The following is a 27,538-nucleotide window of genomic DNA, read 5'->3' on the forward strand; positions in this document are numbered from 1 at the left end:
GACACACTGTCCTTCTGACCCTATGTGACACCCACATTGACACACTGTCCTTGTGTCCCTATGTGACACACACGTTGACACACTGTCCTTCTGACCCTATGTGACACCCACAATGACACACTGTCCTTCTGACCCTATGTGACACCCACATTGACACACTGTCCTTCTGACCCTATGTGACACCCACATTGACACACTGTCCTTCTGACCCTATGTGACACCCACATTGACACACTGTCCTTCGGACCCTATGTGACACCCACATTGACACACTGTCCTTCTGACCCTATGTGACACCCACATTGAAACACTGTCCTTCTGACCCTATGTGACACCCACATTGACACACTGTCCTTCTGACCCTATGTGACACCCACATTGACACACTGTCCTTCTGACCCTATGTGACACCCACATTGAAACACTGTCCTTCTGACCCTATGTGACACCCACATTGACACACTGTCCTTGTGACCCTATGTGACACCCACATTGACACACTGTCCTTCGGACCCTATGTGACACCCACATTGACACACTGTCCTTCGGACCCTATGTGACACCCACATTGACACACTGTCCTTCTGACCCTATGTGACACCCACATTGACACACTGTCCTTCTGACCCTATGTGACACCCACATTGACACACTGTCCTTGTGTCCCTATGTGACACACACGTTGACACACTGTCCTTCTGACCCTATGTGACACCCACAATGACACACTGTCCTTCTGACCCTATGTGACACCCACATTGACACACTGTCCTTCTGACCCTATGTGACACCCACATTGACACACTGTCCTTCTGACCCTATGTGACACCCACATTGACACACTGTCCTTCGGACCCTATGTGACACCCACATTGACACACTGTCCTTCTGACCCTATGTGACACCCACATTGACACACTGTCCTTCTGACCCTATGTGACACCCACATTGACACACTGTCCTTCTGACCCTATGTGACACACACATTGACACACTGTCCTTCTGACCCTATGTGACACCCACATTGACACACTGTCCTTGTGACCCTATGTGACACACACGTTGACACACTGTCCTTGTGACCCTATGTGACACCCACATTGACACACTGTCCTTCGGTCCCTATGTGACACCCACATTGACACACTGTCCTTGTGACCCTATGTGACACCCACATTGACACACTGTCCTTCTGACCCTATGTGACACCCACATTGACACACTGTCCTTGTGACCCTATGTGACACCCACGTTGACACACTGTCCTTCTGACCCTATGTGACACCCACATTGACAAACTGTCCTTCTGACCCTATGTGACACCCACATTGACACACTGTCCTTCTGACCCTATGTGACACCCACGTTGACACACTGTCCTTCTGACCCTATGTGACACCCACGTTGACACACTGTCCTTCTGACCCTATGTGACACCCACATTGACACACTGTCCTTCTGACCCTATGTGACACCCACATTGACACACTGTCCTTCTGACCCTATGTGACACCCACATTGACACACTGTCTAACCATCATGTTCATACGTTCTACAAGCACATAAAAGCACCCTTTGACTCAGGTAACAGTCCTTAGTAGTTACCAGAGTTACCCGTCACTAAAAGACTGAACTGATGCTCAGGACTCTCCCCTCGTGGAATGAATGAGTAGACAGACACCCACAAGACAGTAGAATGATGTAAGACAGAGAAATGGTTTAGCAGACCACATGGACACGTAGAGGAAATACACAGTCACGAATGTGTGTGTGTGTTACCTGACACACACACACACACACACACACACACACACACACACACACACACACACACACACACACACACACACACACACACACACACACACACACACACACACACACACACACACACACATCAGATAGAGTTAGACAGTTGTCACAGTGGTACGGGAAAAATGCCCCAAATTGAAAAAGACATTGTGCAGACAACCACAGACAGAGTAGGTAGGTATACAGACAGAGAGAGAGACAGACAAAGAGAGAGAAAGACAGACAGACAGAGATTGACAGACAGACAGAGTAGGTAGATAGGTAGGTATACAGACAAAGAGAGAGACAGACAGACAGAAAAAGAGACAGACAGAGAGAGAGAGACGGACAGACAGAGAAACACAGACAGACAGGGGGTCGACAGCTATGAAATAGACACACAAAACGCTGAGGACCTAAGAAGATGGAGAGATACAGAGCTAGATCCTGAAGGTGAAGGATGGAGAGGAAGAGGAGGATTAAAGAGATGACATCAATGGAGATGAAGAGAGAGGAGAAGAGGACGATGAAGAGGATGGAGATGGGAAGGAGGAGGCGGTGGTAGCAGAAGTAGTAATCTGATGCAGACACAGGAAGAGTAGCCAGGGCCTGTGTGTGTGTGTGTGTGTGTGTGTGTGTGTGTGTGTGTGTGTGTGTGTGTGTGTGTGTGTGTGTGTGTGTGTGTGTGTGTGTGTGTGTGTGTGTGTGTGTGTGTGTGGGTGTCCGACTGTGTTGATGAATGAGATGTGATTAATGAGATGTGTGTGAGAGAGCGAGAAAGAGAGAGAGAGAGCAGCAGGCACAGGGAGAGCAGCTAACCAGTTGTAGGCAGTTTGACTCCTCCCCTACCCTCCGCTGGCCTCGCCTTCTCCCTCCCAGGGCGACGCCCACGCATCAGTCTGGCTCGCCTTTCCACCCGGCTCGCCAGCAGACCGCTGATGTGCCGAGCCACTGCAACAACACACACACATACACACTCACACACACCATAACCACAGCAACCGTCACTCACAACACACCCCCCAACACCTGGACCACAAACACTACCCTCACACATACAGCAAAACACATAGATTTACCATGGTAACGACCACACAGACTCCACTAACAAATACCATAGTCGAACTGCAAAACTACACACACACACACACACACACACACAATAGGCCACAAACCATTAAGACATGTCACATCAAGAAGACAACAACGAACATGCAAAAAGGCACATGACAAAACATGCAGACTCATGTGTACAATGTGTACATCATGAAGAACCACACAAATTCAGTAAGAACACAGACAGACAGACAGACAGACAGTGGGAGGAGAGGGAGCCTGACAGACAGACAGACAGACAGACAGACAGACAGACAGAGGGAGGAGAGGGAGCCTGAGAGACAGACAGACAGACAGACAGACAGACAGACAGACAGACAGACAGACAGACAGACAGACAGACAGTGGGAGGAGAGGGAGCCTGAGAGACAGACAGACAGAGGGAGGGAGGGAGGAGAGGGAGCCTGAGAGACAGACAGACAGACAGACAGACAGACAGACAGACAGACAGACAGACAGAGGGAGGGAGGGAGGGAGGAGAGGGAGCCTGAGAGACAGACAGACAGACAGACAGAGAGACAGAGGGAGGGAGGAGAGGGAGCCTGAGAGACAGACAGACAGACAGACAGACAGTGGGAGGAGAGGGAGCCTGAGAGTCAGACAGACAAACAGAGGGAGGGAGGGAGGAGAGGAAGCCTGAGAGACAGACAGACAGACAGACAGACAGACAGACAGACAGACAGACAGACAGACAGTGGGAGGAGAGGGAGCCTGAGAGACAGACAGACAGACAGACAGACAGACAGACAGAGGGAGGGAGCCTGAGAGACAGACAGACAGACAGACAGACAGACAGTGGGAGGAGAGGGAGCCTGAGAGACAGACAGGCAGACAGACAGACAGAGGGAGGGAGGAGAGGGAGCCTGAGAGAGAGACAGACAGACAGACAGACAGACAGACAGACAGACAGACAGAGGGAGGAGAGACAAACAGACAGACAGACAGAGGGAGCCTGAGAGACAGACAGACAGACAGACAGACAGTGGGAGGAGAGGGAGCCTGAGAGACAGACAGGCAGACAGGCAGACAGACAGACAGAGGGAGGGAGGAGAGGGAGCCTGAGAGACAGACAGACAGACAGACAGACAGAGGGAGGGAGGAGAGACAGACAGACAGACAGTGGGAGGAGAGGGAGCCTGAGAGACAGACAGACAGACAGACAGACAGACAGACAGACAGACAGACAGACAGAGGGAGGGAGGAGAGACAGACAGACAGACAGACAGACAGTGGGAGGAGAGGGAGCCTGAGAGACAGACAGACAGACAGACAGACAGACAGACAGACAGAGGGAGGGAGGAGAGACAGACAGACAGACAGTGGGAGGAGAGGGAGCCTGAGAGACAGACAGACAGACAGACAGACAGACAGAGGGAGGGAGGAGAGACAGACAGACAGACAGTGGGAGGAGAGGGAGCCTGAGAGACAGACAGACAGACAGACAGACAGAGGGAGGGAGGAGAGACAGACAGACAGACAGTGGGAGGAGAGGGAGCCTGAGAGACAAAGAAAAGAAAAGGAGAATAAAAAGGTGAATGCGGAATAGAGAAGGAATGGAGGTGAGGACTTTGAAAAGCTTTCAGAGAAGGATGAGAGGAAGAGGGATGAAAGGCAGAATTCATATCTGAAGGGCTTCAACGGAAGCCACAGAGCGAGGAGGGAGAGAAAGGGGGAAAAGTTGAGTAAGAGAAGAGCGAGAATAAACTGCAAATAGTTCAGTAACTGGCTAGTCTAGTGGAGGGAATTCAACTGTGGTATGCTGAGGCGAAAGGCTCCAATAACAACCAAATCAGTGGCCAGTCACCCAAGCCACACATACATCCCACACATGTACATTACAAACACAGAGCCTGGCATGATAGGGAGACTAGAGAGAGACACGGTCTCCAGATAACAGCACAGAGGATGCAGATACCTTGGTTGTGACCCCACTGTCCGAGGGTGTCTCAGGGGGAGATGGGATATTCAAATAACATATTTCCAATTCACACATGCGTATAATACACACTTGTAAATGAAATAGGACAATATACCCTGCCGGTCAAAAGTTTTATGACACCTACTCATTCAAGGGTTTTTCGTAATTTTACTATTTTCTACATGTAGAATAATAGTGAAGACATCAAAGCCATTAAACAACACACATGGAATTATGTAGTAACCAAAAAAGTGTTAAACAAATATATTTGAGATTCTTCAAAGTAGCCACCCTTTGCCTTGATGACAACTTTGCACACCCTTGGCATTCTCTCAACCAGCTTCACATGGAATGCTTTTCCAACATCTTGAAGGAGTTCCCACATATGCTGAGCACTTGTTGGCTGCTTTTCCTTCACTCTGTGGTCAAACTCATCCTAAACAATCTCAATTGGGTTGAGGTCAGGTGATTGTGGAGGCCAGGTCATCTCTTAGCACTTCATCACTCTCCTTCTAGGTCAAATAGCCCATACACAGCCTGGATGTGTGTTTTGGGGTCATTGTCCTGTTGAAAAACAAATGATAGCACAAACCAGATGGGATGGCGTATATCTGCAGAATGCTGTGATAGCCATGCTGGTTAAGTGTGCCTTGAATTCTAAATAAATCACAGATAGTGTCACCAGCAAAGCACCATCACACCTCCTTCTCCATGCTTCACGGTGGGAAATACACATGCGGAGATCATTCGTTCACCCACACCGCGTCTCACAAAGACACAGCGGTTGGAACCAAAAATCTCCAATTTGGACTCCAGACCAAAGGACATATTTCCACTGGTCTAATGTCCATTGCTCGTGTTTTTTGGCCCAAGCAAGTCTCTTCTTATTATTGGTGTCCTTTAGTCGTGGTTTCTTTACAGCAATTCGACCTTGAAGGACTGATTCATACAGTCTCCTCTGAACTCCGTGAAGCATTTATTTGGGCTGCAATTTCTGAGGCTGGTAGCTCTAATGAACTTATCCTATGCAGCAGATGTAACTATGGGTCTTCCTTTCCTGTGGCAGTCCTCATGAAAACCAGTTTCATAATAGCGCTCAATGGTTCTTGCGACTTCACTTGAAGAAACTTTCAAAGTCCTTGAAATGTTCCGGATTGACTGACCTTCATTTCTTAAAGCAATGATGGACTGTCGTTTCTCTTTGCTTATTTGAGCTGTTCTCGCCATAATATGGACTTTTACCAAATAGGTCTATCTTCTGTATACCACCCCTACCTTGTTACAACACAACTGATTGGCTCAAACGCATTAAGCAAAGAAATTCCACAAATTCACTTTTAAGAAAGCATACCTGTTAATTGAAATGCATTACAGGTGACTACCTCATGAAGCTGGTTAAGAGAATGCCAAGAGTGTGCAAAGCTGTCATCAAGGCAAAGGGTTGCTATTTGAAGAATAAATTATATTTTGATTTGTTTGACACTCTTTTGGTTACTACATGATTCCATATGCGTTGTTTCATAGACGTTTCATTGATGTCTTCACTATTACTCTACAATGTAGAAAATAGTCCAAATAAAGAAAAACTCTTGAATGAGTAGTTGTTCTAAAACCTTTGACCGGTAGTTTAAGTACCAAACAAATTATTATTATTATTATTAAAGATAACGGACAGCTTGGGAAGTCTAGTTGTGGAAACAGACCTCGCCCACAAAAGATAATTCGCATCCAATATTGCCCCTGACCACCGAAAAATAGTCTGTCATTTTCTATTCATTTCCCAACGATTGTACATGGTAAATTGCCACCTTCATGGATGCCCAGCAGGTGTTCCACAACGCACGGCCAAATGTCAGGTTGTCTGTCTGTGCCATTACAAGGTGATAGCCACAGTCAGCCAGCTACCGCGCACACGCATGTACGCAACCACAGGCATCTCCCACTCTCTCTCTCTCTCTCTCTCTCTCTCTCTCTCTCTCTCTCTCTCTCACCTTTAGTATCGTTGAGGGGGTCCATGTGTCTGTAGATGTATCCCTCCAAGTAGGAGTGGAAGCGTGGAGTTGGGGGGAAGAAGGCCAGACACACAGCCATGAGCTCCCAGCCCCTCTCCAGACTATCGTAGCGGAAGTTCTCTGTGAGAAGTAGTGGATGGGGTTACAGTTCATTTGATTAAAGGTTGACTTCAGGTAGACCGCATCAAGCCAGTGTCTAACAAATTCATCGCTTTGTTAATTATGTGTACAATAGTTCACACACTGTTAGTGTTATGCAGTGTGTGCACGTAGCTGTGTGTGTTTAGGTGTATAGCTGACTGTGTGTGTGAGTGAGTGTGTGTACCTGTGGTCTGACGACAGAGCTGGATGTAGAGCTCATCACGAAGACCCTGACTGCTCCAACCACGCACTGCCACCTGGGGAGAGAGGAGAGGGAGGGAGGGAGGGGGGGGGGGGCAAGTACGGAGAGGAGGGGGAAACTATTAGAGTCACATTTTGTTTCCTTGACGTGCAGAATTACAAAACCGAAGGTAAACTGCTAGCTTGATAGACATAAATGCATAAAATAACAGAGTGAAAAAGGAGAGGAGTGAGAAGCAACACAGTGAAGGTAGACACAAAGAGAGACATGAAAAAGCAGATACAAGGAGAGAACGAAGAGAGGGATAATAAAAGGGTCTGTGCAGACCTCCAGGGCGATGTTCAGTGGGCCAGTCTTGGCGTGAAAAAGAGAAAGACAGAGAGGGCGAGAGGGGGAAAAAGAGGGAAGATGAGGGGGGATGAAATTATTATTATTTTGATGCACAAATCAGAAACTGAAGACAAATTGAAGCTTAACAGCACATAAAATGACACATGGTTGCAGAAAGGAGAGACAGGGGCAGTGTCCAAAACGGCACCCTATTCCTTTTTAGCATTTTCCTTTTGACAAAGTAGTGCACTATATAGATAATAGGGTGCTATTTGGGATGTAGACATGACAGAGGGAGTCCGCAGACCTCCAGGGCGACAGTGAGTGGGTCAGTCTTGGCTCGGCGGTCTCCCATGTAGGTCTGGATTAGTTTAAAGATCTCCACCGCCTCCCGCTTCACCGCACGGTCTGACGTCACGATCATGGGCTTCCTGATTGGCTCACTGCTCCATGCCAGCATGTTGGCTATGGACACCTTGCGCCGGAACAGACCCTGGGAAAGGAGGGCGAGAGGAGGAGAGGAAGAGGAGGGGGAGAGGTAAGGGGAGGGGGAAGAGGGAGGAGGAGAACGAGGGAGGAGGAGTGATAGGTGAATATTTTTCTGTAGTTATACTAGAGCTTCTATAAATGTAGGGCTGGGCGATATGGACAAAATATTACATCACAATATTTGTATGACGGTATTTGATGTTTTTGAATAATAAATGTTCTAAATATGCTTTCTGAGTGGTTCATGACCCTAGGGTGGCAACACATCAATTATATGTGATTTCAATGGGGCTTTCTCCATTAATACTGTTCAATCCAACTCCAAATCAAAATCAGTTTCATCATTTTCATATATTTCTGCATTTCCTACACTTTAAATATGATTTCCACACTGTGCCACGCAGCATGATATTTTCATATACAGTATTTCTGCATTTCCTACAGTTTAATTATGATTTCCACACTGTGCCACGCAGCATGATACGGCCAAAACAATCTAGGCCTAGTTAATTGGTGAACTGTTGGAATTCTATAGTCTAATTCTATAGTTGGAATACAGTGAGCAGCACCTATAATGCATTGCTGTTTGACATGACGCATGAATTAGCCAGTGAGGAATTATTGACAGGGTAGAAACCAAAGTGTTGGTCAGTGTTTCCAGGTGACCCTAATTAGATGTTACATTACATGTTTTCTTACTTCATGTAGCTAGCCTCGTCCTACATCAGCACTGGTACCAGGCAGTATTAGCTAACTAGCGATTAGCATAGTTGCATATCACATATCACATTTAATAAACCAAACATTCAAATATCATTATAGAAGGGAAAGTAAAAACATAAACCGGTCCAGACATCAATATCGGTATATAGTAAAATATGGTATACCGACCAGCCCTACATAAATATGTTTGTGTGAGACAGTGAGTACTGGGTTTTACATGAGTGTTTGTCTGTTCCTGTAATGTAGAATGATTGTGTGTGTATGTCATGTATCAGTGTGTGTTTAGCTGTAAAGTTAAGAGTGTGTGTGTGTGTGTTTGGGTTTGTGTGTGTGTGCGTGTACCTGTGTGTGTTTGTTGAAGTGTTTGGAGGCCCAGTTCTCGATGTCGGTCTCCGAGGACGGCTTCCGCAGGGTGAATTCTGGGAAAACTCCACAGCTTGCGCTGGGCATCATGTTCCGAGCATTACGACTTGCCTCGAACTGAGCACAGGCTCCAAGATCCTCTGACTGAGAGAGAGCGAAAGAAAGAGAAATACTCCTTATTCAAACGCCTTCTTACCCGAGTACAAACATAATTAATTGAGAAAATTGACTACAAAGTATAAAGTTTTCTCCTATCACAAAGGATAATATTGGTCATAAAGGCAGTGTCGTCCAAAACAGAGATTTGTGAGACTTTTGTGTGACTGCATCCCAATGACAACGAAGGTTGGGTTTGTTTAAATCCTGCCCACATCTGGCACCACACAAATAATCATAAATTAGAATCATATCAAATGAAATGGAATTTTATTTGTCACATGCTTCGTAAACAACAGGTAAGACTAACAGTGAAATGCTTACTGACGGGGTCCTTTTCCAACATTGCAGAGTTAAAAAAAAATGATATATAAAAAAGTAGAGAAATAGTGACACGAGGAATAAATACACAGTGAATAACAATAACGAGTCAAATGAACGTAGCTGTATACAGGGACGACCAGTACCAAGTCGATGTGCAGGAGTACGAGGTCATTGAAGTAGCGACAGTGCCTTCAGTAAGTATTCATACCCCGTGACTCATTCCATATTTGTTGTGTTACAACCTGAATTGAAAATGGATTAAATAGATGTTTTTTCTTCACCCACCTACACACAATACCCAATAATGACCAATGAAAACATGGTTTTAGACATTTTACAAATGGATTGAAAATTAAACACATAAATATCTAATTTAACATAGGTATTCACACTCCACACTCCTCTTGGCAGCTATTACAGTCTTTCTGAGTAAGTCTGTAAGAGCTTTCCACACCTGGATTGTGCAACATTTGCATATTATTATTGTCAATATTCCTCAAGCTCGGTCAAATTGGTTGTTGATCATTGCTTGACAACCATTTTCAGGTCTTGTGATAAATTTCCAAGTAGATTTAAGTCAGAACTGTAACTTGGTCACTCAGGAACATTCACTGTCTTCCTGGTCAGCATCTCCAGTGTAGATTTGGCCTTGTGTTTTAGGTTGTTGACCTGCTGAAAAGTGAATTCATCTCCCAGTGTCTAGTGAAAAGCAGACTGAACCAGGGTTTCCTCTAGGATTTTGCCTGTCCTTAACTCCATTCTGTTTATTTTTTATCCTGAAAAACTACACAGTCCTTAAAGATTACAAGCATACCCATAACATGATGCTGCCACCACTATTGTGAAAATATGGAGAGTGGTACTCAGTAATGTGTTGTATTGGATTTGCCCCAAACATAACACTTTGTATTCAGGACAAAAAGTTAATTGCTTTGCAATTTTTTTTGTATTATTACTTTAGTGCCTTGTTTAAAAAGATGCATGTTTTGGAATATTTTCATTCCGTACAGGCTTCCTTCTTTTCACTCTATCAATTAGGTTAGTATTGTGGAGTAACTACTATGTTGCTGATCCATCCTCAGTTTTCTCCTATCACAGCCATTAAACTCTGTTTGAAACTGTTTGAAAGATACCATTCATGGTGATGGTGAAATGTTGAAATCCCTGAGCGGTTTCTTTCCTCCTCTGCAACTGAGTTAGGAAGGACACATGTATCTTTGTAATGACTGGGTGTATTGATATATCCATCCAAAGTGTAATGAATAACTTCACCATGCTCAAAGGGATATTCAATGTCTGTTTTGTTGTTATACCCATCTACCAATAGATGCCCTTTTTTTGCAAGGAATTGGGAAAATCTCCCTGGTCTTTGTGGTTGAATCTGTGCATGTGTGGGGTACAGAGAGGAGGTAGTCATTAAAAAAATCTGGTTAAACACTATATATATATATATTCATCTCTCTCTCTCTCTATATATATATATATTAATATCTCTCTCTCTATAAATATATATTAATCTCTCTCTATATATATATATATATTTTTTTCCATCTCACTCTCTCTCTCTCTTCAGTCATCGCTCTCGCCCTTTTAACGTTTTTCTTTCTTTCCCCCTGTTCTGAGTTTGAGTGCTGCTATCCTGTGTTCAGCGCAATTTCTTTCTTTGTAAGCACTTTCAGGCCTGCTATCTTCCACTACCCCCTGCGTCTCTCCCTCTCTCCAACTGCCTATTCCCCTCTCTCACTCTCACCCCTCTCTACTCTCCCTCTCCCTCTCTCCGATGGTTATGAGAGTGGCAGATTTCTCTTATGTGAGGGCAGTTTGCACCAAAAAAAGTGAGTGTGTGTGTTTGTGTGTGTTACAACAAGGGTGTGTGATGATAGATATAAGAGTGAGTGAGTGAGTGAGTGAGTGAGTGAGTGAGTGAGTGAGTGAGTGAGTGAGTGAGTGAGAGAGAGAGAGAGAGAGAGAGAGAAAGGATAATTGGAGGGAGGGAGGGCTGCATATGTGAAGCAGAATAAATCCTGGCTTGTAGTTTCCCACAGCCTCCCATCCCTCTCTAGCATGGCTCCGATCTCTCTTGACACCTTGATGCAGACCTGCTGTCGCTCGATCTCAGCAGCACAACGAAAAGGTGTTGGAGAATGTGGCATGGGTCTGTGTGTCTTTGTTTATGGCCTGGTGTGTCAATGTATTTATGTGCATGTGTTGGGCTGTGTGTGTGTGTCTGTGTGTGTGTGTTTGCCTGGTAGGTATGTGGTAGTAGCAGCAGTATTGCTATTACATAAATCCATCTGAGCTCTGGCTCTTCAAATAATTGTCTGATTCTGCACATTATCAAACATTCATGGACCTACGGCAGCCAGGGCATGTCTCTGTTACAGAGAAGATGAGCGAGAGCATGCAGTGAGGCCCCACACAGTCAAGTGTGCGCACACACACAAACCTACGGCGACATAGAATATAAATGCTAGAGTCGGCAGTGCAGTGATAGACTGTGTGTGTGTGTACTGCGTATACCTGTGAGGGGTGTAAGAAGGGCTCAGGCGAGGCCAGGTTGGTCTGTACAGACAGGCTCTTCTCCAGTAGTGCCCGAGGGAAGCCCAGTCTGTCGAAGGTGCTGCGTTTCCAGTGGTAATGCCCGTGGTGCCCGTCGCTCTGTGCCAACGCCTCGTCCTCACTAAACGCCCTCACCACCGGGCCTGGCAGGGGGAGGGGCACCGCACCGTCGCTCTCGTACCCGTCTTTAGACACACCTCCCTGGGCACAGCCACCAGCCGATCCCCCTCCTCCCGGGGCTGAGTCCCAACTGCTCCTCTGCTTCATCACCTGCTGGGCCTCCCACGCCAACCTGGCCTGGTTCATCACCGCCTCCGACAGCGTCCCCGACATTGGCCCTTCCTCCCGCTCCACCCCACCACCCCCTCCACAACTCCCCAGCTCCTGAGGCAGGGAGGGCTTCCGGGTCTTGCGTTTGCGGTTGCCACCGGGCGAGAAGCCCCCTCCTCCTGTAGACCCGGAGAGGGAGAGGGAGTGGTGCTGACTGGAGCTCCAGGACATGGAGTCCTCGTAGAGCAGCCTCTGGCCCCCGCCTTCGCCCCCCTCCCCACCCCCGTAGTCCAGCAGCAGCCGGGGGTCCCGGATCAGACTCTGGCTGTGTTGGAGGGTGTAGGATCCCCCGTAGGAGCCCCCATAACCCCCCGTGGAGGAAGGGGTGGCCGTGGAGGTCCCGTAGCGAAGGAGGCGGTCGGACGTCTTAAAACGCGGGCTGGAGGAGGACTGTAGGCGGAGGAAGAAGAAGAAGATGACTTTATTGTCCAATGTACACAAACATCCGACTGATGCCAGCAACTCTCCACTTACCATCACACTCCCAACCACACTTTTCCCTGTCAGACATGGGATTTGAACCAGCAACACTCCAGTTGCTGGTCCATCTCTCTAACCTTCGGACTACCTACCTGTTCCACATAGACCAGCTGTTTGACGTACTCCTTCCCTGCAGGGCTGTACTCCAGACTCTGTGTCTTCTCTGGGCACTTCTGTCTGGTCAGCACCAGCTGACCGTAGGGGGAGTGGCTCTGTTTGGGCGAGAGGTAGAGGGGCGTCCCCGAGGAGGGATTTCCCCGGGTGGGGGACTTCCCTGTGCCGTACAGCAAGGAGGAGGAGTCAGAGCCCAGGTGGCGCATCACATCTGTGGGAGGTTCCTCGTAGATGGGCGGGGGCTGGTACTATAATAATAATAATAATAATAACAATACATTTGTGTCCTACAGTCAAGGACAAGTTCAACTTATGTTAAAAAGTTCATTAACATAAAAGTGCACGTGAAGTCAAATCTTATTGTATTTAAATCGTTGGGCAAATGAATCAAAAGACCGGACGAAACAGGACAGACACATACTGATACAGGGAAAAGGCAGGTAGAACACAGTCAAATCACAAGACATAAACTAGCTGAAAGGTGCATTTGAAGGTGTTTTACGAATGTGTTTGCGTAACTGTGTTGCTGGAGCGTCCTACCTCCGAGGGGGGCTCCTCGTAGAGGGGGGGTTCATAGGCATAGCGGGGGGAAGAGGGTTGCGAGTCACCCGACGAGCGCCGGTGGGTCCCTGTTCCTCCGCCCCCTAGCTCCGCCCGTTTTAGGAAAGGCGACTGGTGGCGGTCAACATAGAGGATGGGAGAGCCGTCAGGGGCACCATCAGGGGGGGCAGAGCCTCCAGAGGATCGGCGGGTACGGGAGGCTGTGCCAGTGCCGGGTGCAGGGACTGGGGGGAGGGTGGGGGGGTCGCAGGGGGAGTAACCATTCCCCTGGTGAGAGAGGAAGCTGGGTTCTCTGTCTGTCACCTTGATCAGCATCCTCTCCTTAGTACCTGTGTTCCACCTGAATGGAGAGGTCCTGAGAGAGGGAAGGGAGGGGAGAGAGAGAGCGAGGGAGAGAGTAAGTTCATTATTCCATCTGGCAGCAGGGACAGAGCGACAAGGAGCTGGCAGGTGTGTTTCTGAAGTGACTGATGAGAAAGAGTGTTGTGTCAAAACGAAATCCTGACAAAGTTGTGACGCAGACACCCCACACAGTGAGGCAGCATTTCAGCATAGACGAGTTAGTGATTGGAACAGAACAGAACAGTCGGAGACAGGAGTGAAACCCCCTAGCCTGGTCGCAGATCTGCTTGTGCTCTCTTCCCCAACTCCTGTGGCGTGACAATGACCATGGGAGTTTGCAGGCCAGCAGAAAAAGATCCGGGAACCAGGGTGTGACACTGCTGCTCTGTACAGGTGAACTGGTGTTGTAGCCAGTCACACAGGAGACATGACTGCAACATCTGGACCTGCTGCTCAGGGGACTGGCGAGAAAGCTAATCGTGGTATTCTAATAGTATTGTTGAAGTGTATTGTTACGGGTTGTTGTAATGCGATATATGATAATAATACAATGTTTTACTGTCACATTCACCAGATAGGTGCAGTGAAATGTGTTGTTTTACAGGGTCAGCTATGGTAGTACGGCACCCCTGGAGCAATTTAGGTTTAAGTGCTGAAGAATGTTTTTGACCCAGCACTGAACCTTTTGATGGTCTAATATGAGTTACCATAATCACACAGTATATAACAAAACATACAATATATTGCACTAGGCAGTAGCAGCCACTGCAAGAAGCCCCTGGAGTGGCGCGGTGCCTGCTAGGATTGGTTGAGATTTCACAATGCAGTGGACCACTCATGTCCCTTGACCTCTCCCCCCAAACCTACAGCACCAGCGGTTATATGCCAACGTCATCACTCAGCAAAACGTCCGTCACTCAGTAAAGAGTCTGCAGCATAGTAGAAAATATGGACATTCGGAACTTCTTCCGAAAGAGTGGCAAAACAAGCGAACGGGTTGAGTTGGTTGAGGCAACAGTGAATGAGGTGGAGAGGGCAGAACAGCCATTAAGTCAAAGTGCAGCAGCGGCAGAGTTGGCTAATTAGCGAGTCTCCCTCAGCATAAGGGTTGGCTAATGCTAATAAACTAGCATTAGCGTTCAGTACCCTTAAACTAGTGGGTGTCCGTCAGAGTTAGTTAACAGTATATTTAGTGAATGGGCAAGCTAAGGATGTTGATATAGGTCATGATTTTAGGAAAAGTGTTTATTTCCCGCAAGTGTATTTGATGGGTTTTGATTCTGTAGCTGGCTAGCCACTTCGGTAGCTACTGGCTGGCTCGACCGAAGAGATGAGAGAACATTTTTCAGACTGAAGTACATATCTTCTCACAGTTACACATTGAAGCTGGACTGAAGCTGAACTTTACTACAACATTACATTTAACCCTGTTTAAAATTAGCAATGTTGAGGTGGTAGAACTGACAAAATCTTATAAACTATTCCATTCTACAGGTTAACATGCTTGGCTCGTGTCTGCCATTTGCATATAGGATATGTAACTATTTGAAAAAAATTGTCCGTTGTTAAATTTGTGAAATTATTTCATTGAGCTTTTACTTTTATTGCTCTTTTTATTCACTTTTTTTTTAACATACTTTTTCTATTGTTGTTGCATTGTCTGCAAAGTTAACCTGCAAGTAAGCATTTCATTACACTTGTGTACTCCATGTACTGTATATAATGTGTATATATACACACATCACAAAATTAAATTAATCATAGAGGTCTTATAACTTAGTACATTCTACGGATAATTTTTGGGGGCTCATGTCTCTTTATATTAATATAGCCTAGGGGTTATGCAGCTACTTATCTGTCATGTTATGCAGACAATTAATTGAATGTTTCTTTAGTTGAATTGCCCTCGTCGTGTCAGTAACTTTAAAGAGCGACTTCTCCTAAAAAACAACTTCTCGTTTAGAAAACAGCCTATTTGGCATCGACGTGAGTCAGAAACATTTATTCTACTGTCAAAATTGAGTACAAAGTGTAAACAGAATATTTTTGGTCATAAAGTCAGTCTCATCCAAAACTGAGTTTTGTGAGGCTTGTGGTCGTGACTGCATCACAACGTAAATGAAGATAGGGTTTATGTCATTCCTGCCCACATGTCCACAGCTGGCATTACACAAGTAATCATCAATTCGGAGTGCAGCTGCATGCGACCTGATCCTATTGCATGTGATACATTTGTGGTTGACTTTGGAAATCAATATGGGGCTATTTAGGGACCATCTGTAAATTACACAATGTACATGGGACTATATGTTCAAATTCAAATATCTCAAAATTTCAAAGACTTAAAAACCTCAAACCAAATATAAATTGCAGAAATGCATAGACAAATATTGAAAGCATTTAATGAGAAAACAAAAAGGTGTGCAAATATTGTCTCATTTACATTGTGTAATTTATTGAAGGTTCCTAACTTGCCCCGTAGATAGACTATCTAAAATCAGGTCGCACACCAGCTGACTGAAGCTAATTGGCTAAATAATTTGACTAACTCTTCCCACCTGCGAACACACAAGACACCCACATCAAACCAAACCCCGAAAACAACTACACATTTGAATTCAGGCAGGCCGCTAGCATTTATTAATGAACCATCCCTAAAACGAGGCCAAATCAGGAAGTGCCCTTTACAACTTACTAATGGCGTGTTGCACCTCTACCTTGCTACCATTCAGATGAGCCAGGGAGGAGGACAGATGAGAACAGCAGGCCAGTGGAGCACTTAGAACAGCAGCAGCCAGGGGCAAATGGTAGGGAAGAGGATGATTTAAGTGACCCAGACACAGGCTCAAAACAAATTCCGCTACCCCAGTATCCCCTTGACTGTTTTGGATTGCAAAACTAAAGACACACAAGAGAAGACACAGATACAGAAACAGAAGAGTAGATGATGGAGAGAAACACCAGACTAGACACAGAGACAGCAACAGAAGAATAGGATATGATGGAGAGAGACACCAGACTAGACACAGAGACAGAAACAGCAGAATAGGATATGATGGAGAGAGACACCAGAAGAATAGAACAGGCCATAACAGAAAAGGATAGATAAGGAGACATTAACAAACAAGAACCTGAGACAGCAACAGACAAGACACAGACGGCAACAGACAAGACCCAGTGAAAGTGACAGAAGAGGGTAGATGGAGGAGAACAGAGGTGGAATGAGCACACAGTAGACTGTATTACTTTAAGATGCTCTATAGATTCTAATTCATTTTATTTATTTGCACAAATTATAAGAGGTGAAATACAGACAGTGAAAAAGTTAAAACATGGTTTACGAAGAATTTCCAGGTGAAGAGGAAAAAGCCTGTGAAATTACTAGTAAAACAAGGGCAGGACGAGAGAGGAGGGTAGACAAGAGACAGCAACACAGCGTACTAAAATACAGCAACAGAAGAGGGCAGACAAGAAAGACAGCAACAAATGACACAGACAAAAGCGATGGAGAGAGGCACAGGAGGGGTGAGCATGCAATAGACCAACACTTAAATCTGCTCTATGGATTCTAATTACTGCCCAGTGTGTGGGTGTGTGGGTGTTAAGAGGGGTGTTTGGGTACTGTGGGATTTTTTAAAATCAGTTTGGCTCATTGGACAGGTCAGAGTCTATATGTTTGAAGTTGTTGAGTGTTTTTTTGGCAATACACTGTAGATGTATGTGTTCCAGAGTACAGAGTGTTCCAGAGTAAAGAGAACAACAGTAGCAACTAGAATTGAGTACAGGCAGTGTCTGCAGTGGCAGGTGGGAAGGTGCAAGTTTTCTGAAAAAGATCTAATGTCTCAATGTCCTAATCTCTCAATGTATATCTAAAAGTGCATCAAATTCATGAATTTAGCTGTTGAAATTCCTTCTTTTTTTGGCAGGGGGAGAATGTCCCCAAGACCCCCCTACTGGCTTTGAACGAAGCCCCCAATGTTTTCAAATCTTAGACGCCTCTCAAGGACACATCGATACATTTTTCACCTTGAGTGTTTTTCAGTAAACAGTCAACAGCAGAGAGAAACTGTGAGAGAAATATAAATGATGAGGAGAAAGGAGGAGAGAGATGGAGGAAGTGGAGGAGAAAAGCCAGAGACAGAGAGATGGAGGCGAGGATAAAGACAGAGAGAGAGAGAGTAGGGTGTGAAATTGATTGCAGCATTGGCCACCCTTGCCTTCAATAGTTCCATGCTCTGATGCCCAAGGCCACAGCTGAATGCTGGAGTGGCCAATGAGTGTGTGTGCGTGTGTGCGTGCGTGCGTGCGTGTGTGTGTGTGTGTGTGTGCGTGTGTGTGTGTGTGTGTGTGTGTGTGTGTGTGCGTGCGTTAAAGGGGGTAGGATTAAAGATGACAGTGTTGTGTGTGTTGGGCCGGACCATACTTTGCTCGGAAGCCATGTGAAACAACCACCTCTCTTCTCTCTCTGTCTTTTCCTCGCTCACACTCTCCACCTCTCCTCTATCATCTCCTGATCTCCCTCCTGGACACTCTGTCACTCCCAGTCACCTTGTCTGTCTTCTCTTTCCATGTCTCCTCCTCTTCAGCTCTTTAAATCTCCCCCCCCCCTCTCTCTCTAGAAAGCCACTACAAAGTGAACATTGTTCTCCTCTCCCCAGTCATAAATAATTCATAGACAATCGACCTTCAAAATCAATTTACACATTCTCTCCCCTCTCCCTTATCTTCCTGCTGAGGGACCAGGAGGCCTTTAGCAAGCACAAAAATGACAGGTTGCCCATTGCGTTTTCTATCGACACTGTGTGTGTGAGTGACTTCCACTCCTATCTGGAGGGTTACCTGGCTGGGTTTGTTGTTTTCATGTGTATTGACCGAGCATGGCTTTAGCCACTGTAATGATTTAATTAACACAATCACTCAATGTGTTCAACCAACCCATCACCAACCAACTATTATAATGAAGTCAAATCAAAGGGGAATTGAAGGCCAGCATCGTTTGATGGACATCTGGGAGGTAAGGGAGCCTGGCGGTTAAGAGCGTTGGGCCAGTAATCGAAAGGTCGCTGGTTTGAATACCTGAGCTGGCGAGGTGGGGAAAACATCTGCCGTTCTGCCCTTGAGCAAGGCAGTCGAACCTGAATAACATCTGCTCCCCGGGCACCGGTGACGTGGATGTCGATTAAGGTAGCCCCCCGCAGCTCTCTGATTCAGAGGGGTTGGGTTTAATGTGGAAGACACATTTTGGTTGAATGCATTCAGTTGTGCAATGGAGTAGGTATCCCCTTTCCTTTCCCATACTGTATGTACACACACAAAATCAAATCAAACCGAATACAACAGGTGTTACCGTGAAATGCTTACTTAAAAGCCCTTAAACAACAATGCAGTTTCAAGAAAATAGATTTAAAGAAAATATTTACTAAATAAAGTTTAAAAAAAGAAAAAGCAACACAATAAAATCAAATAACAATAATGATGCTATATATAGCAGCAGGTGTGTGTGCTTGTTTTTTCAAGTGAGGCCGGGGCAGGTTGATGTGACAGCTGCAGTCTGTCACTCCTCACTCCAGATGGCCTCCCATGCAAGCACACACATTCCCAGACACACATATACACACGCTTAGTATATACCATGCATTACGGATGTGTTCATCAATATGCATGACCTTCAGGAAGTTCGGGTTCTAATCGACTCAACTCCACTGAACTTCAACTCAAACTCCGCCGCAGCGAAACACCTCTCTGTCAGGCTGTCCCCATCTAATGGTAGTGAATGATACTCAAACAGTTTTTGCATATACAATCTGACAGACAAATGCACTAACATCCATGTGGCATTGGGTGATTTCTGAGAGGGGAGGGAGGAGGATAGTGCCAATACCCTTCAAAGTGTGGTTGAATAAAGAGAGTGCTTTATATTTAGGGTGCTGGCAACACACTGGAACATATACACACACACACACAGACACACACACACACTGACACAGCCAACCACCAACACACAATCACACACAAGTATGAATACGCACGCACGCACGCACGCACGCACGCACACACACACACACACACACACACACACACACACACACACACACACACACACACACACACACACACACACACACACACACACACACACACACACACTAGTCAACAGACAGTGACATAGTAGGGAATAGGATGGCTCAAGGATTTCAGTAAATTCAGACTCATCTTATTCTCCCTCAATCTTTTCCTCACCTCTCTCTCTCCACGGTTCTTAAATGGAATCATTGTATTTTTCTGTGGACCTCAAGGTCAATACCCACAATCCATCTGGAGGATGGCCGGTGTGACCGTGACAAACCAGTCTCGCTATTTAATGACCTGAAATCACAAAAACCCTCTAGAGGACAACTTGTACTGGACCACAGAGGCCAACATAGAGGGGATATACCGACATCAAATATGTTTGGTAATGGTGTGTGTGTGTGTGTGTGTGTGTGTGTGTGTGTGTGTGTGTGTGTGTGTGTGTGTGTGTGTGTGTGTGTGTGTGTGTGGAGAAGTGTCTTTTTCCAGCTCTGGCAGGGACAGGAGCATTGAACACATTTACAGGACACTGCGACCCCGGCCAAGCGTTTCCACCAATCACAGAAGACTGCAGCAGATTGCAGCTAATAAGCAAAAGACAGACTCGTTAGAGAGAGAACAATATGAATTGAATGAGAGGGGGAAGAGGAGGAGAGAGGAAAATTGAAGGTGAGTGAGAGAATGAGGAAATCTGAATGAGGAGGAGAAATGGGTCAATCAATAGAGAGGGAGGAGAGAGAGAGAGAAAGAGCAAGATAGAGAGATAAAAAAACGAGAGAGAGATGGGAAAAGAGAGAGCGACAGAGAACCTACAGGATTTGTCTTGGTGGTCAGGGCATAACATTTACTTCTTGGTCCACCAGCCACTGTGGCACGTAGATAAAAAAAAACTACCACCAACTCAAACTAAAAAAAATGGATGAGCATGTTTTGTAATGTTTTTAAAACATTAAATGTATTACTAGTAAGAAGTAACTAATGTGGTATATTGATAATACATTTTTTGGTGTCCCGATTCTTTTAACCAAAATATCACAGGTGTTCACCTGCACCTTTAAGGGCAGGAGGTTAAGGTGGAAGCATGACTCAAGTCATGTTTGTGAGATTGAGTTTGACTAGTAAAAGCGTTGTCTTCGCTTCCCTAGCAGTTGAAACTCAAACATAGAAAAACAACCTAGTTTGTGAACAAAACATTGTAAATAGCCCCAAAAAAACAGCACACAGACTCACCTCAGTAGACTTTTGTTTCAAGTAAATCAGATCATGCAACAAAACGGCCGAAATACTACTGCAGCATTTATATTACTAGAAATGTCATCATACTTGACTATTTTATTCACAAATGCAAGTGAAATGCTCGCATTGTGGAGCCCTGACCACCCGCCAACGTGGATGGTGAAAAAGACATCGTATACATGCCAATGCCGAAATCTACCCGCATTTGGCCGGTGGCGGGTGTTCATTTTAGGCCCCGGTTATGGTCATAGTTCTGTATACAACCTGTCTGCTCCTCCCTGTGGTCGAGTTCGAGTTAGGATTAGGATTGGGGTCAGGTACATTGTTCGTGTTTAGGGTTAGTGTTGTGGTTGTGTTAAGGGTTAGTGTTGTGGTTGTGTTTAGGGTTAGTGTTGTGGTTGTGTTTAGGGTTAGTGTTGTGTTTAGGGTTAGTGTTGTGGTTGTGTTAAGGGTTAGTGTTGTGGTTGTGTTAAGGGTTAGTGTTGTGGTTGTGTTTAGGGTTAGTGTTGTGGTTGTGTTAAGGGTTAGTGTTGTGGTTGTGTTAAGGGTTAGTGTTGTGGTTGTGTTAAGGGTTAGTGTTGTGGTTGTGTTAAGGGTTAGTGTTGTGGTTGTGTTAAGGGTGAGTGTTGTGGTTGTGTTTAGGGTTAGTGTTGTGGTTGTGTTTAGGGTTAGTGTTGTGGTTGTGTTTAGGGTTAGTGTTGTGGTTGTGTTTAGGGTTAGTGTTGTGGTGGTGTTTAGGGTTAGTGTTGTGGTTGTGTTTAGGGTTAGTGTTGTGGTTGTGGTTAGTGTTGTGGTTGTGTTTAGGGTTAGTGTTGTGGTTGTGTTTAGGGTTAGTGTTGTGGTTGTGTTTAGGGTTAGTGTTGTGGTTGTGTTTAGGGTTAATGTTGTGGTTGTGTTTAGGGTTAGTGTTGTGGTTGTGTTTAGGGTTAGTGTTGTGGTTGTGTTTAGGGTTAGTGTTGTGGTTGTGTTTAGGGTTAGTGTTGTGGTTGTGTTTAGGGTTAGTGTTGTGGTTGTGTTAAGGGTTAGTGTTGTGGTTGTGTTTAGGGTTAGTGTTGTGGTTGTGTTTAGGGTTAATGTTGTGGTTGTGTTTAGGGTTAGTGTTGTGGTTGTGTTAAGGGTTAGTGTTGTGGTTGTGTTTAGGGTTAGTGTTGTGGTTGTGTTTAGGGTTAGTGTTGTGGTTGTGTTTAGGGTTAGTGTTGTGGTTGTGTTTAGGGTTAGTGTTGTGGTTGTGTTTAGGGTTAGTGTTGTGGTTGTTGTGTTTAGGGTTAGTGTTGTGGTTGTGTTTAGGGTTAGTGTTGTGGTTGTGTTTAGGGTTAGTGTTGTGGTTGTGTTTAGGGTTAGTGTTGTGGTTGTGTTTAGGGTAAGTGTTGTGGTTGTGTTTAGGGTTAGTGTTGTGGTTGTGTTTAGGGTTAGTGTTGTGGTTGTGTTTAGGGTTAGTGTTGTGGTTGTGTTTAGGGTTAGTGTTGTCGTTGTGTTTAGGGTTAGTGTTGTGGTTGTGTTTAGGGTTAGTGTTGTGGTTGTGTTTAGGGTAAGTGTTGTGGTTGTGTTTAGGGTTAGTGTTGTGGTTGTGTTTAGGGTTAGTGTTGTGGTTGTGTTTAGGGTTAGTGTTGTGGTTGTGTTTAGGGTAAGTGTTGTGGTTGTGTTTAGGGTTAGTGTTGTGGTTGTGTTTAGGGTTAGTGTTGTGGTTGTGTTTAGGGTTAGTGTTGTGGTTGTGTTTAGGGTTAGTGTTGTGGTTGTGTTTAGGGTAAGTGTTGTGGTTGTGTTTAGGGTTAGTGTTGTGGTTGTGTTTAGGGTTAGTGTTGTGGTTGTGTTAAGGGTTAGTGTTGTGGTTGTGTTTAGGGTTAGTGTTGTGGTTGTGTTTAGGGTTAGTGTTGTGGTTGTGTTTAGGGTAAGTGTTGTGGTTGTGTTTAGGGTTAGTGTTGTGGTTGTGTTTAGGGTTAGTGTTGTGGTTGTGTTTAGGGTTAGTGTTGTGGTTGTGTTTAGGGTTAGTGTTGTGGTTGTGTTTAGGGTTAGTGTTGTGGTTGTGTTAAGGGTTAGTGTTGTGGTTGTGTTAAGGGTTAGTGTTGTGGTTGTGTTTAGGGTTAATGTTGTGGTTGTGTTTAGGGTTAGTGTTGTGGTTGTGTTTAGGGTTAATGTTGTGGTTGTGTTTAGGGTTAGTGTTGTGGTTGTGTTTAGGGTTAATGTTGTGGTTGTGTTAAGGGTTAGTGTTGTGGTTGTGTTTAGGGTTAATGTTGTGGTTGTGTTTAGGGTTAGTGTTGTGGTTGTGTTTAGGGTTAGTGTTGTGGTTGTGTTTAGGGTTAGTGTTGTGGTTGTGTTTAGGGTTAGTGTTGTGGTTGTGTTTAGGGTTAGTGTTGTGGTTGTGTTTAGGGTAAGTGTTGTGGTTGTGTTTAGGGTTAGTGTTGTGGTTGTGTTAAGGGTTAGTGTTGTGGTTGTGTTAAGGGTTAGTGTTGTGGTTGTGTTTAGGGTTAGTGTTGTGGTTGTGTTTAGGGTTAGTGTTGTGGTTGTGTTTAGGGTTAGTGTTGTGGTTGTGTTTAGGGTTAGTGTTGTGGTTGTGTTTAGGGTTAGTGTTGTGGTTGTGTTTAGGGTAAGTGTTGTGGTTGTGTTTAGGGTTAGTGTTGTGGTTGTGTTAAGGGTTAGTGTTGTGGTTGTGTTAAGGGTTAGTGTTGTGGTTGTGTTTAGGGTTAGTGTTGTGGTTGTGTTTAGGGTTAGTGTTGTGGTTGTGTTTAGGGTTAGTGTTGTGGTTGTGTTTAGGGTTAGTGTTGTGGTTGTGTTTAGGGTTAGTGTTGTGGTTGTGTTTAGGGTTAGTGTTGTGGTTGTGTTTAGGGTTAGTGTTGTGGTTGTGTTTAGGGTTAGTGTTGTGGTTGTGTTAAGGGTTAGTGTTGTGGTTGTGTTTAGGGTTAGTGTTGTGGTTGTGTTAAGGGTTAGTGTTGTGGTTGTGTTTAGGGTTAGTGTTGTGGTTGTGTTTAGGGTTAGTGTTGTGGTTGTGTTTAGGGTTAGTGTTGTGGTTGTGTTTAGGGTTAGTGTTGTGGTTGTGTTTAGGGTTAGTGTTGTGGTTGTGTTTAGGGTTAGTGTTGTGGTTGTGTTTAGGGTTAGTGTTGTGGTTGTGTTTAGGGTAAGTGTTGTGGTTGTGTTTAGAGTTAGTGTTGTGGTTGTGTTTAGGGTTAGTGTTGTGGTTGTGTTAAGGGTTAGTGTTGTGGTTGTGTTAAGGGTTAGTGTTGTGGTTGTGTTTAGGGTTAGTGTTGTGGTTGTGTTTAGGGTTAGTATTGTGGTTGTGTTTAGGGTTAGTGTTGTGGTTGTGTTTAGGGTTAGTGTTGTGGTTGTGTTTAGGGTTAGTGTTGATGTCAGTGTAGTGTGTATTTACCCGTCTGCCTCCTCGCCTGTTTTCTCCGATGCGTTCAGTTCCTGGTCTGGTGTGTGGTCAAATTAGGGTTGTGGTCATGTTCGTGTAGTTTATATTGTGTGGTGTGTGTGCTGTGTTTATACCTCTCTGCCTCCTCTCTGTTCCCCTGTTTCTCCAATGTGGTCAGGTCCTGGTCCAGTGAAGACGAGGTGCTCCCCTCTCTACTGACGGCACTGCTCCTCCCTGGACTGTTATCCGCTGACGTCCTCCCTCCTTTGTCACCCCCCATCCCGCCCGGGCAGGGCACGTCCGTGTGCTGCTTCAGTGTCTGTAGCTTGGCGAGGGGGATGATGTCACAGGCCTGTGGGCGGTGCCAGACGGTGCGTTGCGTGGAAGCGTTGTAGTAGTAGAAGCGGGAGGTGTTGGGGTCGAACAGCTCCCACCACTGGTTGTCCCCTGTCCTCTTGATACGCACCCCCTGAGGGGGGTCCCACACACACTCTCCGGTGAGGAGGTTGGCGTACATGCGCTCCCGCGTGCGCGGCTCGATGATCTCAACCCACTCCAACCTGCAGAGGGGGACAGAGGAGGGGGGTTACAATATAACTTTATTGTCCAATGTCTAATTGGAAAAGGACCCATTTCTGATGCTAGAGGCCATGAGACATTGTAGAATTAAAACAGGGCCTGGACTGAATCCTGTACGGTGGTAAAAATTGAACCGCTATGTAATATGGCATTAGGACATCATTGACCTGCTATATGCCTATACCAACCCCGTGTAAAGCTTATATGAGCCTCTTTGCAGAAATGACTTTTGGCTTCAGCGTATGAGCCTCTCTGCAGACATGACTTTTGGCTTCAGCGTATGAGCCTCTCTGCAGACATGACTTTTGGCTTCAGCGTATGAGCCTCTCTGCAGACATGACTTTTGGCTTCAGCGTATGAGCCTCTCTGCAGACATGACTTTTGGCTTCAGCGTATGAGCCTCTCTGCAGACATTACTTTTGGCTTCAGCATATGAGCCTCTCTGCAGACATGACTTTTGGCTTCAGCGTATGAGCCTCTCTGCAGACATGACTTTTGGCTTCAGCGTATGAGCCTCTCTGCAGACATGACTTTTGGCTTCAGCGTATGAGCCTCTCTGCAGGCATGACTTTTGGCTTCAGCGTATGAGCCTCTCTGCAGACATGACTTTTGGCTTCAGCGTATGAGCCTCTCTGCAGACATGACTTTTGGCTTCAGCGTATGAGCCTCTCTGCAGACATGACTTTTGGCTTCAGCGTATGAGCCTCTCTGCAGACATGACTTTTGGCTTCAGCGTATGAGCCTCTCTGCAGACATGACTTTTGGCTTCAGCGTATGAGCCTCTCTGCAGACATGACTTTTGGCTTCAGCGTATGAGCCTCTCTGCAGACGAGAGTCTGCCTGTTAGCGCTTCTCTCCTCTCCTGTGTATGCCAGCTGGGTCATGATGTGACAACAACCTGCACCACCCAGACCACACCGCGTAGCACACAGACAACGTGCTAATGGGCCCGGGCTGGGCACGGCCAACTGCTGCTGAGGGTGTCTGGGTGTGTGTGTGTGTGTGTGTGTGGGGGTTTGTATTTCTCAACTACAAAAGACACACGACCTCTCTTTCACACACCCTCTCTCTCACCTCTTATCTCTCTTGCTCTGTCAAACAGAGCATAATGTTTTGAATGTATGAAGCTAAAAGACAGGGCTGACCCCCCCCCCCCTCAGTATACTGCCTACCCAGGGTCTCATGCTGCTGTAGCTGTAGGAGTATGATGGATGAGACAGTCAATAAAAATATCACTCTGGGGGCCTCTACAGCCCTCGTCATCATTAAAATACACACAAACACACACACACACACACACACACGCGTACGCACTCCCTATCCCTACCATAGAGCCTGTGAGTACAGGAGAATGTGTGGGTGCTAGACTGCTCTAGTATCTCCAGCTCTCATCATCACATCACAGCATAAGTACCACTCCTCTCTGTGTTGTGAACCCAAACATCATAGCCTGTTGGGCGAGCACACTCAGCACACTACAACCCTGGTTAGGATCTGGACTTGGAGTAAAACATGTAATACTTGTATGGAACTAGTGTTATAGACAAAAAAGTCTATAACACTAGTAAACAAAAAAGTGTAGTAACAAATCAAAATCTATTTTAGATTTTAGATTCTTCAAAATAGCCACCTTTTGCCTTGATGACAGCTTTGCACACTCTTGGCATTCTCTCAACCAGCTTCATGAGGTAGTCACCTGGAATGTATTTTAATTAACAGATGTGTCTTGTTAAAAGTTTGATGTTTGATGATTCCAGAGAATTGAATGTTCATTTATCTACCATAAGCCACCTCCAATGTCATTTTAGAGAATTTGGTAATACTTCGAACCAGCCTCACAGCCACAGACCACGTGTAACCACGCCAGTCAAAGACTTCCGCATCCAGCTTCTTCACCTGCAGGATTGTCTGAGACCAGCCACCCGGACATCTGATTAAACTTTGGGTTTGCACAACTGAACAATTTCTGGACAAACTTTCAGAAACCGTCTCAGGGAAGCACATCTACGTGCTTGTCGTCCTCACCAGGGTCTTGACCTGACTGCAGTTTAGCATCGTAACCGACTTCAGTGGGCAAATGCTCACCTTTGATTGTCATTGGCATGCTGGAGAAGTGTACACTTCATGGATGAATCTTGGTTTCAATGGCAGACAGCATGTATGGCATCATATGAGTGAAGCAGTTTGCTGATGTCAACTTTGTGAACAGCGTGCCCCATGGTGGCGGTGGGGTTATGGTATGGGCAGACATAAGCTCCGGACAACAAACACAATTGTATTTAATGGATGGCAATTTGAATGCACAGCGATACCGTGACGAGATCCTGAGGCCCATTGTCTTTCCATTCATCCTC

The 27,538-nt window shown here is 45.7% G+C and overlaps 1 protein-coding gene across 1 annotated transcript in view; it reads right to left on the reverse strand.

The window, feature by feature from the left end:
• LOC135556850 (rho GTPase-activating protein 39-like) overlaps window positions 1-25,179 on the reverse strand; it is a gene marked incomplete at its 5' end in the record, with an annotated part of 50,396 nt that extends 25,217 nt beyond the window's left edge. The window contains 10 exons of the mRNA XM_064990280.1: window positions 2,641-2,742; window positions 6,817-6,957; window positions 7,163-7,235; window positions 7,508-7,534; window positions 7,818-8,003; window positions 9,065-9,229; window positions 12,086-12,844; window positions 13,027-13,296; window positions 13,589-13,964; window positions 24,740-25,179. Of these exons, the coding sequence (XP_064846352.1) occupies window positions 2,641-2,742; window positions 6,817-6,957; window positions 7,163-7,235; window positions 7,508-7,534; window positions 7,818-8,003; window positions 9,065-9,229; window positions 12,086-12,844; window positions 13,027-13,296; window positions 13,589-13,964; window positions 24,740-25,179 (2,539 nt within the window). The remainder of the gene's footprint in view (window positions 1-2,640; window positions 2,743-6,816; window positions 6,958-7,162; window positions 7,236-7,507; window positions 7,535-7,817; window positions 8,004-9,064; window positions 9,230-12,085; window positions 12,845-13,026; window positions 13,297-13,588; window positions 13,965-24,739) is intronic.
• Window positions 25,180-27,538: the final 2,359 nt, after the last annotated feature.

This window comes from Oncorhynchus masou, chromosome 15 (genome assembly GCF_036934945.1).
Source record: "Oncorhynchus masou masou isolate Uvic2021 chromosome 15, UVic_Omas_1.1, whole genome shotgun sequence".
NCBI lineage: Eukaryota > Metazoa > Chordata > Actinopteri > Salmoniformes > Salmonidae > Oncorhynchus > Oncorhynchus masou.